The sequence below is a fragment of the Boleophthalmus pectinirostris genome, unplaced genomic scaffold, assembly GCF_026225935.1.
Source record: "Boleophthalmus pectinirostris isolate CB_2022bp ecotype Guang Dong unplaced genomic scaffold, ASM2622593v1 HiC_scaffold_23, whole genome shotgun sequence".
In the NCBI taxonomy this organism is placed as follows: Eukaryota; Metazoa; Chordata; class Actinopteri; order Gobiiformes; family Gobiidae; genus Boleophthalmus; species Boleophthalmus pectinirostris.
In genome coordinates, this window is record NW_026571207.1 from 30,286,924 (window position 1) to 30,306,068 (window position 19,145).

At 38.9% G+C, this 19,145-nt stretch overlaps 1 protein-coding gene across 1 annotated transcript in view; it reads left to right on the forward strand.

Annotated features, from left to right (window-relative positions):
• The first annotated feature begins 7,285 nt into the window (after positions 1 to 7,285).
• Positions 7,286 to 19,145, forward strand: part of gpc3 (glypican 3) — a 425,531-nt gene continuing 413,671 nt past the window's right edge. Inside the window, exon 1 of the mRNA XM_055159076.1 lies at positions 7,286 to 7,427. Coding sequence (XP_055015051.1) covers positions 7,286 to 7,427 — 142 coding nt within the window. The remainder of the gene's footprint in view (positions 7,428 to 19,145) is intronic.

Consider the following 19,145-nt stretch of genomic DNA (forward strand, 5'->3'; position numbering starts at 1 on the left):
TTTTCTGGTCAAGGATTTGCCAAATGGTTTTCTCCATGTAGATGTTATTGCTTTGTCTGGAATGTTTCACAGTACAGCATTAAACTTTTTTATCTTCATGGAGACCAAACTAGACCAAGTTACAGGTCAGATCTGTGGAGGTGCAACTCCGATCAGAATGTTGTTTTTTTCTTAGTATTTTTGAGCTATACAACCACAACAAGCGCAGTCAGAGACAGCAACCTGGTCCCCCATGAGGCATCGGTGGGGTCAGTTCATCACCACAGAAGCAGTTTATGAGGAGCCCAGACCATATTACATGATCGTTATATCCACAATGTAATATGTGTATCTGTACAGGCCCATGAACATTTGTGTGATATTGGTCACACATGAGAATATCTGTGTTTACTTTTTCTTAGATTTTGAGACCACTCCTGTTGCTCGAGCTCGATCCTTTGCCTAGTTATGACCAAAAACGCATATTTGACCTTGGTTACCTTGACCTTCAAGTGACCTTGACCAGTTTCAACCTGTAACATCCAGTGTACCCCGGTTATGTGTGTGCCAACTTGTGTGATGATTAGGTGAATATTTTAGCCCAAAGATTCAGAAATTGCAGAAATTGCCAATCCTTTATAATGGCGTGACCTTTCAATTGACCTGTGTGACCTCAAATGACCTTGGATCATCACCAAACTTTTTTGCGGCATCAGGCACAGGTGCTTGACCCATGTACCAAATTTGGTGACAATCGGTCCATAAATGGCGGAATTATCGTGGGTGGACACACACACACAGACACAGGGTGAATACAAAACCTGGTCAACCCTTTGGGGACCAGGTTATGAAGGTAGAGCTGTTTGTCATACTGTGGAACTTTCCAGGCAGGACAATAACATGCCCTCAGAAACAAGCAGGTGATGGACCCCCAACCATTCCATTTTCTTCCGCTTATCCGGGGCCGGGTCGCGGAGGCAGCAGTCTAAGCAGGGACTCCCAGACTTCCCTTTCCACGCACACTTCCTCCAGCTCTTCTGGGGGAACCCCGAGGCGTTCCCAGGCCAGCTGAGAAACATAGTCCCTCCAGCGTGTCCTGGGTCTTCCCCGGGGCCTCCTCCCAGTGGGACATGCCCAGAACACCTCCCGAGGGAGGTGTCCAGGAGGCATCCGGAACAGATGCCCGAGCCACCTCAACTGGCTCCTCTCGACGTGAAGGAGCAGAGGCTCTACTCCGAGCTCCTCCCGTGTGACTGAGCTCCTCACCCTATCTCTAAGGGAGCGCCCAGCCACCCTGCAGAGGAAACTCATTTCGGCCGCTTGTATCCGCAATCTCATCCTTTCGGTCATTACCCAGAGCTCATGACCATAGGTGAGGGTGGGAACGAAGACTGACCGGTAAATCGAGAGCTTTGCCTTTCGGCTCAGCTCCTCTTCACCACAACGGTCCGATACAGCGACCGCATCACTGCCGAAGCTGCACCGATCCGCCTGTCAATCTCACGCTCCATCCTCCCCTCACTCGTGAACAAGACCCCGAGATACTTGAACTCCTCCACTTGAGCCAGGGACTCTCCACCCACCTGGAGAGGGCAAGCCACCTTTTTCCGGTCGAGAACCATGGCCTCGGACATTGCAGGTCCTGGTTCGATGAAGCCAACATTATCGTGGGTGGACACACACACAGACATACACACACAGAGGGTGAATACAAAAACTGGTCAACCCTTTGGGGACCAGGTTATGAAGGTAGAGCTGTTTAATGTCATACTGTGGAACTTTCCAGGCAGGACAATAACATGCCCTCAGAAACAAGCAGGTGATGGACCCCCAACCAAAAAGTTAAATAGTGCACCTTTAAATAAAAGTGCAGGCCTTGAATAAGCATTAAGTTGAGAGTACCTCATATTGGAACATTTTGATGCTAAAATAATCATGACGAGAAATTCTGAAACTGATTTTGAAAAATGTGAAAACTGAGATGAATCAAAATATGTTTAGTGCTATTCTTGGAGCAAAATTCACAAACTAGGAGCTTGCTCTGACATTATGGTGCAACACAAAAAACGAACAATAACAGGCCTAGGAAATATAAAGTGTGATCAAATAAAAATAAGTGCATACATTACAAAATAAAGTAAACAAAAAATAGACCAGTTTGAATATCTTGACAGGATTAGACGGAGTTGTGCGAGTTGTAGTTCGTGTGTTTGTTTTTTGTCCATTTTTTTGGTTTTGTTATGTGTAATTTTAAAACTGGAACAAAAAATAGACTTTGATTTAGAAGTATAGGCCTGTTGACAACACAATGTCCTTGGTCAAATTATAGGGTGCCACAAACGTGTAGAAAGCCACTGCTTCAAAGGGACAATAAAGCAATAAAATCATTAATATTTTGATATGGGTTTAAATTCGTATCAGCACACAGTAGCGATTCAAAGTGCACTACCACCCAAACACCTGTATTAATAGACTAGTGTCCATAGATGTCTACGCGGGCCTCTATAATCAATCAAGTACAAATCTGAAACGTTATTGTGCGGTTTAGGATTATTCTAGACCTGCGAGGCTGCACATGTGACCAAGAGGGACTTCAAGCCACTGAAATCAAACGCGTAGCCGCCAATGTCTTTTCTTTACGTCCACCAATCACAGCCTATATGCTCCGTGAAAATGCACCATGGGAAACTAGGCCAAAGTTCACTCGGGGAAGAAGGCATGTAAGGCTACGGGCGCTACTCCAATTCCCACAACGACACCGCGCATTGATAGAGATGGGAAGAGGTGATTTTTATACTACGAAAAATTCTCTAAAATCGTAATGATGTGAGGTGTGTTGTGTAAAAATGTGTAGGGGTTGTAGTTTGTACGTTACGCGCGTTTTGTTTTGGGTAAGGCGATCAGGGCGGGAGCGAAGAGGCAAAGTGGGGGCAGGGTCTATACATAGGTTATAGGTCAAGATACAAGCCTGAAGCTCGTTGTTCAAATGAGGGAAGCTTTATTTGCAACCAACACTGCACTGGGATTGCGTTTTGGGCCGACTCTTTGCACACAAACCCCGTGCGGAATTGTTTGCGTGAGTGCAGAAATGCCCACGGATCGATTTGATGGACGCATTTAGGCCTTGGACAACAAGATATCTACGGCCGAGCTTCTTCCGCCGCCGCTGCCACCGCCTTCCCCAACCCCCACAAAGAGAAAATCAACAAAAAAGATGCTCTCTCAATTTCATGCGTGACAAAACTTTTTGTCGTTGCAAAAGCGTGGCCAAGACTGCAGCACCGGACAGGACATCTGCAGATAAGCCGGTAAGGAGCGAAATACAACTTGTTTACATATTTATTTACATTGAATTAATGGACTTCTACGGTCTAAATGTTAACTGTTCTGCACGTTCGAGTGCGTTTTAGCCGTATATCGAATCCTCATTACGTGGTCCATTGAAAATACGGTTGTTTTCTTTGTTTCTTCGCTAATTAATAATTAAACGGGGCTGGTTGTTGGCGTTAATCTTTGTACAAAGTCTCTGTGCCTCCACAACTTTACCATTGTGTCGCTGTGCTCCGTCCATTGTTGCCTGTAACTCTAAAAGTGATCGCTTCATTCCGAGAGTTAATCCTTTAATTGGACGTAAAAATTGATTGAGCGGGTGTTTCCAGCGTGATCTTGTTGTTGCGTCGTGACGCAGATGCGAAATCAAACGCTTTTTTTAATTGACTCTGTGCGTCATCCACGCAGTTTGGCGCCACTTTAGCTCAGAGCCATCCGCTGGCGCAAACCTAACGAGGAACTGGGAAATTCAGAATTCTTTTAATTATGCTCCAAAATATGACTTGTTAATGTTTGAGGGCATTGGAAACTTTTTTTTATATATATATATTTTTATTTAAACTTGAAATTAAGGCTACCTTATGAATTGCAACTTGCAACAAGTGATTTGGAACTGTTCAGGCCAATCATTTTATTTTTTATTTATCTTTTTAAATTATTATTATTTACTTTTTAAACAAATTTGAAGAAAACTTGAAGAAATTATATAGAAAACTGCTGCACAAGTCAAAATACTCCTTGATCAATTCAGAATATACTGCTCAAATATGAACAACCTGTTTTTTTTTTTTTTCGTTTTTTTTTCTTTTTTTCTAAGAGTCTAGGATAAGTTGATTCAGACAAGTTTGTTCAAAGTTAAAACCCCATCCCAATGTGTTGCATTTGTTTCCACACACCTAATCAACATAATCACCAACAAGATGCACAGATATTGGCAAAATGAGTAGCCTATAGTCCTATACGAAAACTATGTTCAAAACTACATGCTCATTTGAACAGACCAACGCAAACAAAAACGTAAAATAAAATGAATCTGAAGGCTCCCTGTTTAGGACTAATAATTTGACCTTTTTGTTTTAAGATTTGTTTTTTAATTTAGGAGAGTTTGTATATTTGTTTGTCATTATAGCCCACACATGTTATAGTAGTTAATTGCTTGTCTCTTTTCAGATGCTGCATAAAGAAAAGCCCCTTCCCCCAGTTTGGTTAAATCTGTTGTAGTGGTTCTCCAATTAAGGTGCATCTAGTGTAGTTAGTGAAGTTAACATCTACTGCCCTGGGTGCTCCTTTTGGCTGGAGGACTGAGACCAACCCTAAGACTAACCCAAACTCTGGATCACAACCCTGAGACTAACTCTAATCCAAACTCTGGATCAAAATCACCAGTGAAAATGAACTGTTTTAACTTGCTGCAAGTCCTTGAATGTTTTTATTTCAATGGTGCTTTACAAATTCACTTCAAACCAGGTAAATGTGCTCCCACTGTACCAGATTTGTTTTTATTAAAGAGATTTTAGTTGCATTCATTGGTGCTATAATTCGAGACTTTTGAGGCTTTCTCTTAACCTATAGACTAGCTTTGAAAATGTCTCTTGGTATTGTTTTTTTAAGGTGCACTATCTATCTATACAGGTTTTGGTCTTAGACACCCATTTGCAAACAATTTTATTAAAATTTGTGTATCTTAGAAATGTTGCCAAGGCCATAACATTTCCCTTGTGGATCAATAAAGTTTGTCCAAGTCTAAAATGGTACCCCCATTACTTAAAATCTTTGCACAATTTCTTGTTTCAAATTCTGCATAGTACATTTGATATTCCACAAATTGTTTACTTGTTTCTTGCAAGAATCTTGTTTCTTAGTGCCTTAATCAGTGTGGTAATGCGTTTTCATGGCTAACCTTTCACATATTTCAGCTGTTGTTGTATGCGTCACCTTTTTAAGCAGATAAAATTTATGCAGTTACTTTTATATATCGTTTGAAAATTACATATTCAATCAGTTTTCCCTCCTTGTTGCTTCCTTTTTTGTTTTTGTTTGTAAAGCGTCTGAGTGTCCAAAAAAGCATTAAGTATTTATTTTAATCATGTATTGTAATTTATGTTTGCGTTTTTATTCCTGATTTCTGGACTCTGCAGTGTCAAAGTGCTCACAGTGCAGGTAGTACGTTTTTCATCTACTGCATTTTGCGCACTTCAGGTTTTGCAAGTCGTTTTTTCACCTGATCCTTTCCCTCTTCAAACTTAACCTGGTTTTGGCTCAGAGCTTTGCTGGTTTGCTCTCAGCTTGTATTGTGTGCTGTGCAAATCCATGCAAAGCTCTCAGATAACCAGATCTATCCGCAAAATCACCTTGAAGAGTTTTATTATCTTTTTTTTTTTTTTTTTTCTCCATTAACATCTGTTGTGTTCAATGCACCTTTTACTTTATACATTTTTTTTGTCTTGCTGTTTTCGGGTGGATGATTTCGCAATTTCAATACTTGAGTGAATGAAAGAAATTGCACAGTATCCATCCCCAAGCCGCCAGATGTTGAGAACCGCTAAAAACGGCTGGACTGTGTAAGAAAAACACTAACGCGCCTCATTGTCTCCCCTAGTGCCTGTGCCGTGTTACGAACCGACGCTAGATGGCGCCATTTGACTTGGTATGAACGTCCATTTTGTGTCCCCCAATTCTAAAATATTGTGTTTTTTAACTGTCCTTTGTGTGCAATAAAGTAAAAAGTGTAATACGTGGTTTATTCTCGTTCATATTTGGGGTTTTTAATCTTTTCTCTAGTTCACTATTATATCGCTATTTTACTTTACTACTTTACTTTTTTGAATTTACTACCAATTATTTTATTCTTGTTTTTTGATCAAGTGATGTGTGAATTACTGTGTCCAAATTTCCCTTGTGGATCTATAATTTAGGCCTGTTCCAGTAGTCAGTCACACCCATACGTTTTTGAGTTAGTTTTGGTAAAAAGCTGTGCGTAAAAAGATCCTGGAGTCAATATTTTTTAACCTGTATCTAAAAATGGTTGCCTAGTTTTAGTCGTTTTCTGACCACGGGATTTGGCATTTAGACTTGGACAAACTTTGAATCCACAAGGGAAATTATTTGGACAAAGATGCTCCCATATCACGTAATACAACAAAGCAACAATATACATGGTAAGAAATTCCAAGTAAGTATCAAAAATGGCAAGAGACTGGTGTCAAATAAGGCATATTTATATAAAAAGAACTATATGTACAAGTAAAAATGTAATACAAACTAGATAGATACAGTAGCTCCTGGAAACGACGCTTTAAACGATTTTCAATTTTGATTTCTAGAAGAGTTGGACTTGAGGCTATTAACCTATCCACAAAAAAAGGTTACGCAGCTGTTTGGCGACTGGTAAAGCAATCCACAATAGTCCACATAATCTATAGCCCTACAATAAACTCTATAGGCCCTCTACACTTTGCACAATCAGCACGTTTCTCTGTATTTGTTGCTTTAAGCCCCACTGTTGCCGCGTCCTAATTGCTTCCCGTAGTGCCATTTATCTACCTCTCCACCACCGGCGCTCACATAAATCCTGCGCTCTCCTCAGCACCGCAGCCACGTAGGACCACTGGATCTGACGCTAAACAGGGGGATATCTCTCAACCCGACACGCGCAGGTTCACGCTGTTTTACGTTTGATGTCGTGAGAGCGCACACGAACTCAGCCCTCCGCGCGTCTCCAGCTGCTCTTTCAACGAGCTGTCTGAGGAGAGGAGAGGAGAAAAGAGAGAGGGTCCTTTCTAATAAGTTGACTTGGATCGTTTTTTTTACGGATAGAAAGCGCGTTTACAGACCAAACATACTGACCTAACGAGGATTCTGATACCGCTCTCTTTACGCGTGGATCCCGTTGAACTTCACAGCGTCGCGAGTCCGCATTTTCGTGCAGTTTTGACTACTTTCCGGACGTTTTTGCGCCTTTCTCCACGCCGTAGAGATGATTTGGGTGCTTTTGTGCGCTCTGCTCCTGTCTCTTCCCCTCGCGAGCGGAGGACACGTGCCAAACTGCCAAGAGGTGCGAGCCGTGTTTCACACTTTCCACCCCGGCTCCAAGTGGGTCCCTGAGAACCCCGTGTCAGGTAAATACGCATGGAAACGAAACTTTAAACATACTTAACCCGTATTTTAACATTCTTTCATCCTTATCAATGTTTCAAGTCTTTAAATCACAACTATTTTTGCCTAGAATTACCCCAAAATTATCTTTTCAAGTCAATTAAAATTATTTTTCGACGACTTTAACCCTGTTTTCAGAGCATGTGTGCCGCGTAAAAACTTGATTGCCACCGTAATTTAACAAACAGGACTCAAAATTAAGCTTCTAGCAACAATATTATCCCCAAATTGCCATTATAACCTACTCAAAGTTGTGCAAATCTCTTAAAAAAAACAATTAATGGCAGCATTTTGATTTTATTATTCTTCGTAAACTTTGTAAATTACTCCAGCTCTTGTGAAAACGTGAAAATGTGTCATAACATTTCTATAGCGTAGCAAACTGGTCCATAGGTTTGGGAATTTCCTTTAGTGACATCAGTTTTCTTTATCAGTTGGGACAGATTTAGCAGTCTGGTTTAGTCCGGGTTTGAGCTCAGTGTCTAGTCCTCTTAAAGACTTAATTTGCTTTGAGTCTTGGTTAAGTCCCAGTCTATATAGTCCAGGTTTAGACAGTGTTTTTATTGTGAAGAGAATTGGGAAAGGGGTTAAATAAGACTTCTGGTTTATTCTATCTACTTTTTAGACTAAACAAATTAAATGGTCTAATAAAGTTTCAGGTTTGAACCCAGTTAAATCCCAATTGCCCTGTGATGTTTGAGCAAGTGAACGCATCCTCATATTGGCAAGTCCGTATCCTTTGTCTTGATTAGTTCCCACTCCCTTTGGTCCTTTCTGGTTCAGGCTCCGGCTCTATCAATAGCAGTGTTGCCTTATTTTTTTACCACTTTCTCATTTAGGTACATTCCCAATAGCTTCCTAAATGACATTAAATAATACAGTTTCAGGCGTGATTCTAGTTAAGTGACCATTTTTTTGTCTATATCTGTCTGTTTATCTCCTTTGTCTTGATTTGGTCCCTGTCCCATGTTGGTTTAGACTCCACTTTATCCTCCAGTCTTCTCCCTTTTGTCTACTTTGTCTCTAATACCTACTGAAGGGCACTAAAAAAATAACGGTTCAAGCTTGGTTCCGCTTTTTGTTTACGTATATTGGCCTATCTATCTCCTTTCTCTTGATTTGGTCCCTTTCCCCTGTTGGTTTAGACTCTAGCTCTACCCTCCAGGCTCAGTATATTAGCAGCAGCAGTAGCAGTAGCAGTAGCAGTAGCAGTATTCACAGTAATGTTTTTCAGAGTCTGTGTCACTGACCTCTGGGTTCTCTCTGCCCACTCTCCTCTCATCCCTCTGGCTCCACATTTATCATCTCCCACCAAATACAACCCACTAACGCTAAGGCCAACACAGAAAAGAGGGAGAAAATGTGCTCAAATTAAATGTAATCTGCTCTTAATGCACTTCCAGAGGGATAAAGCGGCAAAATGGACTCAAAAACTGTGTTGATGACAAAATATGATCAAGGTTTGGCTAATGTTATGCATGCTTGAATATGAAGTCGTCATAGCAACGTTTACAATAGTGTTGTCAAAACTAGTATTGAAACTAGACACTCATTTGAGCAGGTATTGATACAAAAAGGGTGACATTAGCTGAGCTGTATCAGAACAAGTATAAGAGCACATAGACTCGTACATGCTCATGGACCACTGAGGATTACACAGATACAATAAAACGCTTCATGGGAATAGAAAAGAAAGTACTACTATTTAATGTTTAATGTTTTTTTTTTCTTTTCTATTAACATCACAGTATTGTAATCTGTATTAACTATTGACTCTGTGTTTAAAATTTTAGTATGATCACAACATTTACAATACAGAAATGACCAGTATTGTCATTAATCACAACTTCCTTCATATACTGCAAGCAGTGTTGGGGAGTAACAGATTACATGTACAGGAGTTACGTAATCAGAGTACAGATTATGAGTAACTGTATTCAGTTACAGTTAAATTTTCAGCGAGTGGTAATTGGATTACAGTTACTTTGTTGAAATAAATTGATTACACGGCAATATTTTCCTGTTTTCACATTTCAAGTTATATTCCTTTTTCTTTCTTTTTTTTTCTCGGTAATTCCATTCATTGCAGGACACTAAACCAGATCTAAACCAGGTCTAAACTAGGTCTAAACCAGGTCTAAACCAGGTCTAAACCAGGTCTAAAACCAGGTCTAAACTAGGTCTAAACTAGGTCTAAACCAAGACTAAACCAGGACTAAAACCAGGACTAAAACCAGGACTAAAAACAGGTCTAAAACCAGGTCTAAACCAGGTCTAAACCAGGTCTATACCAGGTCTATACCAGGACTAAAACCAGGTCTATACCTAAAACCAGGTCTAAAACCAGGTCTAAAACCAGGTCTAAACCAGGTCTAAAACAGAATTTAACAGGACTAAATCATACTGCATGGACTGTGTGTCCTCTTCTTCTATCAATAATATTTTAAATACGGTGAAGTAAAGTCTGGGCTTTTTTATTTTCTTTTAGCAGACAAAATATCTTATGTGAAGATTTCCTGGTCTTTGCTTCTCTACAGCAAGTCGAGTAATCCAAAGTATTTAGATTACGTTACTCACTTTAAGTAATTTAATGGATTACATTACAATCTACATTTTGGGGTCTGTAATCTGTAATCTGTAGGGGAATACATTTTAAAAGTCACCTTCCCAACACTGACTGCAAGTAATATCTTAATTTGTAAGTAATTCTTAACACGGGGAACACAAAAATGATAAAAATGGCCATATGGAAACTAAACCATAATGTTTTCAAAATGTAGTTTGTTTGCCACATTATTAAAGGCTGGTTAGGAATAATGATGTGATTCATTTGTGGAGGCAACGATCTCTTGTTTTGAACTGTGGGTCCAGCAAATCTTCAGTACAACCAGGAAGGGCTGTAACAGAAAAAATGGAAACCAGTGTATGTGCTACTAACTGATAATGATTTTATTTATATAGCACATTTCATATAGTGAACATACCCTGAATCATACCTGATTTAGTCGACCTTTATACTCTGAAAATCATGTTCAAAGTAAACAACAATCTCCTGTCAAAATCTTTACAGAACATGTTCAAAATCCAAAAGAGCCAATATGAGCTCAGAAAAAGAAAATTAGAACAAACATTATGAAATTTTGTATATCTGTTAAAGGGGTGGAGCTGTGGAACAACTGTACAGAAAACCTAAAATTGTGTACCAGTCTCTTTCACTTTATAAAGAAGTTTAAATGTTTAACTCTGGACAAATACATGAAATATGATACTTAGTTTGTGCTGTAGTACTTTGATGTACTGTTTCTGATTTGTTTGTTTCTTCTTGCTGTATTTATGAAGATGAACTGGGGTCAAGATGACGCTCTGACAAAGGAATAAAGGGTAAAAGCATAATAAACTGAAGCTTCAGCCTACACCTTTTTGGTCTGTGTATGTTAAATATGACTGTCTGTGAATTAATGTCAAAGTATACCTGTGACCGAAATAAATAATCAATCACCCCACTCACAGAATGCCTGATTTTCTAGATATTTTTGAGTTCTAAAACCACCTGTAATTGAATAAATGTAGGCAGAGCTGTGTAATGGTACACTGTGGAACATATCAGGCAGAGCAATGACAGAACCCAAAAATTACATAGTTCACTTTTAATAAATTGTGAACTATATGTTTATTAAGACTGTAAGAACTTATACTTTATTAAGTTTAATTATATTGTAGTTATTATAGTGTTGCTGAAATATGGTAAACATACATAAATAGACTCAATGGGCTAGTGCAAATTACAAAAAAAGTCCTGATACATGGAACAGGAACAAAGAATGAAATCATGCAATTGTAAATATGTAAAAAGTAAAAAAAAAAATCAGATACGAGAGAGTTAAGTTTTCTGTATCAAAGAAAGTGTTTATATATAGTCCTGATTCTCTGGAGGTTCAGTAAATGCAGTTCAATAGTAACAGAATAAATAACATTGAGTGGTGCTAAGAGAAACAGTCTAAATCCAAGTTTAACAGTTGAATAACAAACTGCCACATTGATCTGTATTGATTTAAACAAGAGCTGTGTGGAGACTGACAAAGTATTTTTAAACTGAAGGACCTTTTGTGAGTTAGAAATGTGCACTTTTAGGAATATATACTCAAGTCAGAACTTTACTTTGTTTTATCTGAAATATATTTTAACACAGCAGCCTGACGAGGGAATGGACGATACCCAGTATTAAGGTACACCACAGTATTGAAATGCCATGGTGTCTGTAATCACACCTCATTTATATGGTCTGTGGAGAAAGCAGCTCTCTTCACAGTAGTGCCGTTTGCCCGTTAACATGCTCTCATGTGGTCCTTAAGTCTGCGCTGTATCCCCTGCTCCACCGCACCACAGAGCGCCCATGTGCATACGTAAACATGCATGGACTTAAGAGCTAACTCTCAAGCCTTCACACTGAAAGCATAATAACTCTCATACACACGGAAGGAGTTAAGAGCTATGTTCAGAGCCGATATAGTGTCCGCATATCAGACCTCTGTAGTAAAGAAAGGAGGCGCACTCGCTCTGACTGTGCCAAATGGTTTTCCACTGCATCAACAGGACGCACGGACTATACTCATTCACTCACAGGTGCACACACACGCTGGGTAAACTGCGCTAATTTTATGTGTGTCCTAAATATACAGCATAAGAACAACAGCCAAGGGTCTGTGAAATAGTCTTTTGCGGTGAGAAAATGTGCCCTTCGAGGCAACAATGAAACTGAGTGGGTGCATAAGCCAAAATAAAAAGCACATGGCTTTGTAGAAGAAAGAAGAAAGACGTGTTTGAGAGTGGCACATCACATCGTCCTCCTCTCTGTTTTCTTCTGAGCGTTTTCCTTCCTCAAGCTTTGACTCCCCTGGACAGTAACATTGTCTCTTTTTTAAACCAAACCAAATCAGAAGTGCATTATGCTTCATTATGGTCACTTACATTATTGAAGATGTATTATGTAACTTTTCTAAAGTAGGGTACATCACCTGCTTTTCTCTGTGAACATGTTATTGCTTTGCCTATAATGTTCCACATCACGGCATTAAACATTTTATCTCAACGGAGACAATGCAAATGGCACAACCAGACCAAATTACGGCTCAGCTCTATGCAGAAGTGTTCCTGCTCAATATAAATGCACATTTTTGAGCAATAAAAAGACTGAAATTAAAGGTGCAATGTGTAACTTTTCTAATGGAGGGTCCATCAAATGCTTTTCTTCATGGAGATGTTATTGCTTTGGTGGGAATGTTTCACAGTACGGCATTAAACTGACACCAAACCAGACAAAGTTGCAGGTCAGATGTGTGGAGAGGTGATGGAGAGGTGACCCCACTCACAGTCAGAGTTAGGGGTGTGCACAAATATTGAAATATCAATATATAATATAATTTAATTTGATGATACAGTATCGTTATCGTGGGCTGCTGTATCGATATATCGCCAAACCAGACCAAGTTACAGGTCAAATCTGTGGAGAGGCAGCCCTGCTCACAGTCAGGATGTATATATTTTTTGTGAGCGATTGAATAAATGTGAGGTAGAGCTGTTTAATGTCATACTGTGGAACATTCCAGGCAGAGCGATGACATACACTATCCATAGAAACAAGCAGGCGACAGACCCCCAACTAAAAAGTTACATAGTGCACCTTTAAGCAATGGCAAGGTAGATACACTAAATATCTTAATGCGGAACATTCCAGTAAAGCATCAGCATCTCTATTGGAGACGAGCAAGCGACATACCCTCCATCAGGAAAGTTACATAGTGCATGTTTAAGACATTTTTAATTATCTTTTATGTATTGGAATCAGAGGCAACAAAATTACAGCCGTGACTCAGCGTGACTTGTGTATAATTTAGTTCAATTGAATCATTTTCAGTCCAGTTCGATCTTTTGACCCGTTGCCAGAGCGATGCACAGTCCCTCCCTGTGTTTACCATTCCTTCTGTAATCTTGTGCGTGTCTTTCTTTATGGAGTCTAATTAATAGCCTTGTTCAGTCCGTTTGGCAGCGTTCCTCTTTGGCACCGTCCCAACTGAACGTCTGTTACATGAATTATGTCCAGAGACGGAAATGTTTCTCTCAAAACCCAATTACTCACAACCATAATCATTGTTCCAGTGTGACCTGCTGCTGTGTCTTTGAAAAATAAAACAATAAAATAAATGAAAAGCTTGGTGTCAAATGCATAAACATATGGCTGCGTGATATAATAATTACTGCCCATATACAATAATGTGATCATGTGATGTAATGCAGTCATAGTAGTTTTCTGCCTCTTTCGTGTATGATAGCAGTTGCTGTTATGTATTGATTGTTAATGTACAGTCAATGTGTTACGCTTTTATTTTGAAAAGGGGACCCCAGGAAGTGCACCTTTAATAAATTATGGACTACATGTTTACTGTTACTTTATTAAGGCTGATCAGATTGTCGTTATTCTAAGTGTATCTGTAATCTGTGGTTCTTCTTTCTTCAGTGCAGAGTGAATGCAGAGGGCTCCTGTGGCACTGGCTCTAAATGTTAATTGGACGTTTAAGTGTGGTGTCAGACAGAGAGGAGCACAGGGCGTCTCAGCTCCCAGCATGCTTTGCTCCTCTGAGTCCTCTTCTGAACAAGACTTATTCACAAATTGTCTGGGTGTCAGGGAAGCAAGGACAACTGAGTGAAAGAATAAAGATTGTGTTTTTTTTTTTTTTCATATATATTTTATTTAATTTTTGAGATTGTGTTTGAACATATGAAACTTCGGCTGGTCCATATATCGGTTAGTTCATATATCATTTGATCCATTTATCGGTTGGACGATATAACGGTTATTTTATATATCAATTGGTCCATATATCGGCTGGTCCCTATATCGGTTTGTCCACATATCGGGAGGGCCAAATATCAATTGGTCCACGAACTGATTGGTCCATATATCTGTTGGTCCATATATTGGTTGGTCCATATATCGGCTGATCCCTATAACAGATGATCCCTATATCGGTAGGTCCAAATATCAATTGGTCCATGTATTGATTGGTCCATATATCTCTTGGTTCATATATCTGTTGGTCCATATATTGGTTGGTCCATATATCGGGGTAGTTCCATATATCAGATGGTCCCTATATCTGTTAGTCCATATATCGGTAGGTCCAAATATCAAATACGTGGAGTATCGGTTGGTCCATATATCTCTTGGCTCATATATCAGTAGGTCCAAATATCAATTGGTCCATATATCGGTTGCTCCACATATCGGTTGGTTCATATATCGGTAGGTCCATATATATCGAGTGGGTCACATATCAAGCAGCCCACATATCGTTTGATCCATATATATCGGTTGGTCCATATATCATTTGGTGAATATATCAGCCTTCAATCTGCAGTGTAACTTTATTTTACGACACAAATATTTTAAGGAAAAAAATATATATATATTTCAACCTATTTGTATAGTTTTATTAAGCAGAGTAGTGCACAGTAGAGACAATAATTTAATTTGTTGTATTTTCAAATCCCAGTCAATCCATCTCGCTCATGAAAACAAACAAACAACAACAACAACAAAAAAACATATAGGTCATTTTCTATTTAAGAGTATATTTACTTACTGTTACAAAATAATGTTACTGGTGTAAAAATACAAAGTCATGGTCCTAGAGATTACTCAAGCAAGTAGGACAATATACTGTATATATGGGGAGCTACTTTGTCAAATTAAGGTAGCTGCTAGAAGGACATGATTAGTAATTAATATGTGCAAGTATGTAACATTATATAATCAGTGTTGGGAGTAACAGATTACATGTACCGCCGTTACGTAATCAGAGTACAAATTATGAGTAACTGTATTCTGTTACAGTTACTGTTTCAATGAGTGGTAATTGGATTACAGTTACTTTTGCTGAAATAAGTGGATTACAAGGCGGTATTTTCCTGTTTTCACATTTTGGGCTACATTCCATTTATTTATTTTTTTATTTCGGTAATTCCACTCATTGCCGGAAACCCACACAGAACGCGCGCAATAAGAGCGATGTAAACGTCATGTTAAAGTTGGCGGTGTCAGTCACACAGTGGAAGCAGCAGTGCATTGGTAAAAACGCATTTGTGTCTTGGAAATTCTTCTCCCGATGTGAGATATATATAAAAAAAAACTAATATAAAATCGCCTACAACTTAAATGTGAAACAGGAGCTACTGGCACTGGTGAAAACAACCTGCATAGACTCATAATATCTGCACTACTGTCCTATAGTGACCTGCCACATGAGGGGACACACACACACACAAACACAAACACACACACAACACACACACAAACACACACACCTTCATCATCGTCATCAACCTGAGAACCCGCGGACCACGTCTCCTTCCGTAGTTACAGCGCGGACACCGACGTCTCGTGCACCGCGTGTGGACCGTGTTTTCTCGCGTAAACCGCGCTTCCTCCTGTGCTCCTCTAAACCAGAACTAACACCAGGACTAAAACCAGGACTAACCCAGGACTAAACCAGGACTAACCCAGGACTAAACCAGGACTAAACCAGGACTAAAGCAGGACTGAACCAGGTTTAAACTAGGACTAAACCACAACTAAACCAGAACTAAAGACCTGGTCTAGACCTGGTCTAAACCAGGTCTAAAATCAGGAGTAAACCGGGTCTAAAAATCAGGACTAAACCAGGACTAAACCAGGACTAAACCAGGTCTAAACAACATGACACCTAACAGTAGGTTGACATAATTTAAGGTGATCTCATATAAAAAATAATTTCTCTATCAATAATATTTTTTAATCTGGTGAAGGAAAGGCTGATCTCGTTACTGTCGTTTAACAGACAAAACCTCTGATATTAAGATCTCGTGGTCTTTGTTTCTCTACAGTAAACAGTTGTTTATTCATGGAGACTTGGACTCAGACAATTTGAAGACAACAAACAAGAATTTTCAGGATGTGGTTGCTACATTCATGTCGTTTTAAAAAAACATGACAAATATCAAGTAATCCAAAGTAATCAGAATACGTTACTCACTTTAAGTAATTTAATGGATTACGTTACAAACTACATTTTGGGGTGTGTAATCTGTAATCTGTAGGGGATTACATTTTAAAAGTAACCTTCCCAACACTGTATATAATCTAGTATTTTTTAATTGGTGCAAGAAACCCAATGTTCAAATCATTTAATATTGTCAATGTAAAGCTTAACAAAAGTAAGAGTACTGTTACACTGTACAATATATTATTAAAGTAGTTATCATTTATGAATTGGAGATGTTAACTATTAAGAAAAAGAAAACAACAAAAAGAAATTTGGTTAGTGGAGAAAAAAAAGGTACAAATGATAAGTAATGAGGACAAAAAATATCTAAATGGTTCCATCTATAATTTATGAAACAGATGAGTCAACGAACCTCTTTCCTGGCATTTGTATTCCGGATTTAGTGCTATGTTTTAGTTTTTTTGTTTTTGTTTTTTTAGATTGAAAAGAATGACGTTTATCTCCAAATCTGCTTCCTCTGTGCTTAAAGCCTCCTCCTCTTCAGACTGGAGCTCTTTGTACCTCTTCTCTCAGTAAATCAATGATCAGTGAGGCTGGACTTAGCTTCAGTTTCACATGAGCTGCTCTGACCAGTGACGAGTGACAGTAAAGAGGGTCCTGATGATTTGTGCTCAACAAGACGCCGTAATAACCCCACTGAAAATACTGGAAATCTGCTGCATGGATGACCCGAGCTGACACTTAAAGGGCCAGTGTCATGTTATTTTCTGATATATGATATTTTATAATGTTGTTTCCTCATCAAAAGCATACTTGGAGTTGGGTTTGTTTCATTCACACATGTTTAACCCACAAACCAACTGCATATTTAGGTTCTTCTCTCAAACAGAAAACCCTCTGTTTCATCTTTATTTGTGGTAATACAGGAAATGCTCCACTGTGTTTTTAAACTCCATACACCTTCACTAGAATCATTTGGGTAATTTCAGCCCTGGAATTGCCAATCTCTTCTGAAAAAAAGGTAAAAGGTAGTTGTTAACTTGAAAACTACTGCCTCATGACATCAGAAGATTTAACAGAGCATTTTGAGTGTATCATTTGTTCATTAGTTTTTCAAAATAAAACCAGAAATAAGAAAACAAACAAACAAAAAAAAAAACAACTATTTTCTTCATTATTTGTCTCCAAAACCAAATTCGAAAAAACAGATAATGATTAGTTTTTTTCCGTTTTCGATTTGTGTTGAAATGAATAATGGAAAAAAACAGATAACAGCCGTTATGCCGCGATGCCGGACTGAACCAGGACTGATCCTTGGACTAAAACAAGACTATACCAGGACTGAACCAGGACAGAACTAAGACTGAACCAGGTCTCAGTCCTGGTCTGGTCCTGGTATGGTCCTGGTCTCAGTCCTGGTCTGGTCTGACATCAGTCCCATTCTCAGTCTTGGTCCTGATCCTGGTCTGATCCCGGTCTCAGTCCTGGTCTGGTCCTGGTCTGGTCCTGGTCTGGTCCCGGTCTGGTCCCGGTCTCAGTCCTGATCACCCGACAGTCTATGTGTCCTGACACTCGTTCCTGTTTTAGTCCTGGTTCAGTCCGGCATCGCATTTTAAGTCACTGAAACAGGAAACGGCCGTTATCTGTTTTTTTCCATTATTCATTTCAACACAAATCGAAAACGGAAAAAACAAATCATTATCTGTTTTTTCGAATTTGGTTTTGGAGACAAATAATGAAGAAAATAGTTGTTTTTTTGTTTTCTTATTTTTGTTTTTATTTTGAAAAATTAATGAAAAATTATACATGGATTCAGACAGACTAATAATGAAGTGTTACTCAAACATGTGTGAATGAAACAAAACACAACTCCAGGTCTGTTTATGAGGAGGTAACAACATTATAACATGGCTTAAAGCTCACAAGAATCAATTTTGTATAATACCGGACCTCTTAAAGCTGTAAATCTCTAATAATCACTTGTCATTTAGACCATAGCAGTTACACATATCTTTCCAAATCATCTCAAAAATCAAAAAATTAATTTGAACCTGTTAAAAGTCCCTGTCTGTTCCTCCGCTCCTGACGGGGTGTGTGCAAACCCAAATGAAACACATTGGTTGATCGGAGAGACCTGCGTCTCATAGGGGTGTGTTTGATTTTCACTTCGAGGACATCCCAGTAACACCTATTACCTCCTCTAATGGAGTCTGCCACCCCGCCCGGCTGCCAGATGGGACTTTCACCAAACGCTAATAATAAGACTATTGGAAACGCGCCAACTCAGCTAACACCCGCGATTAGGGTGTTAAAATAGACTCGAAAAAGAAGTGTGGAAATACAGTCATGAATAATGGAGCATCTAACTGAATGCAATTTATATACAGACTCAACACATTTTAATTTATTTAATTTACATTTTCAATTGAAGACAGAATACTACGCAAAATTGACTCTCGTGAAATTTAAGCAATGTTACAATGTTAGAAATGCCAGGTATGTTTTTGATGATTACATTATAACATACATCAGACAAGAGAGATACATCAGACAGTAGAGAGATAATATGGCCCTTTATAGACAGAATGTTGATAAAAGGAAAAAAGAAATGTTGAAAATGAAACGTTACAAAGCTAAAACAAT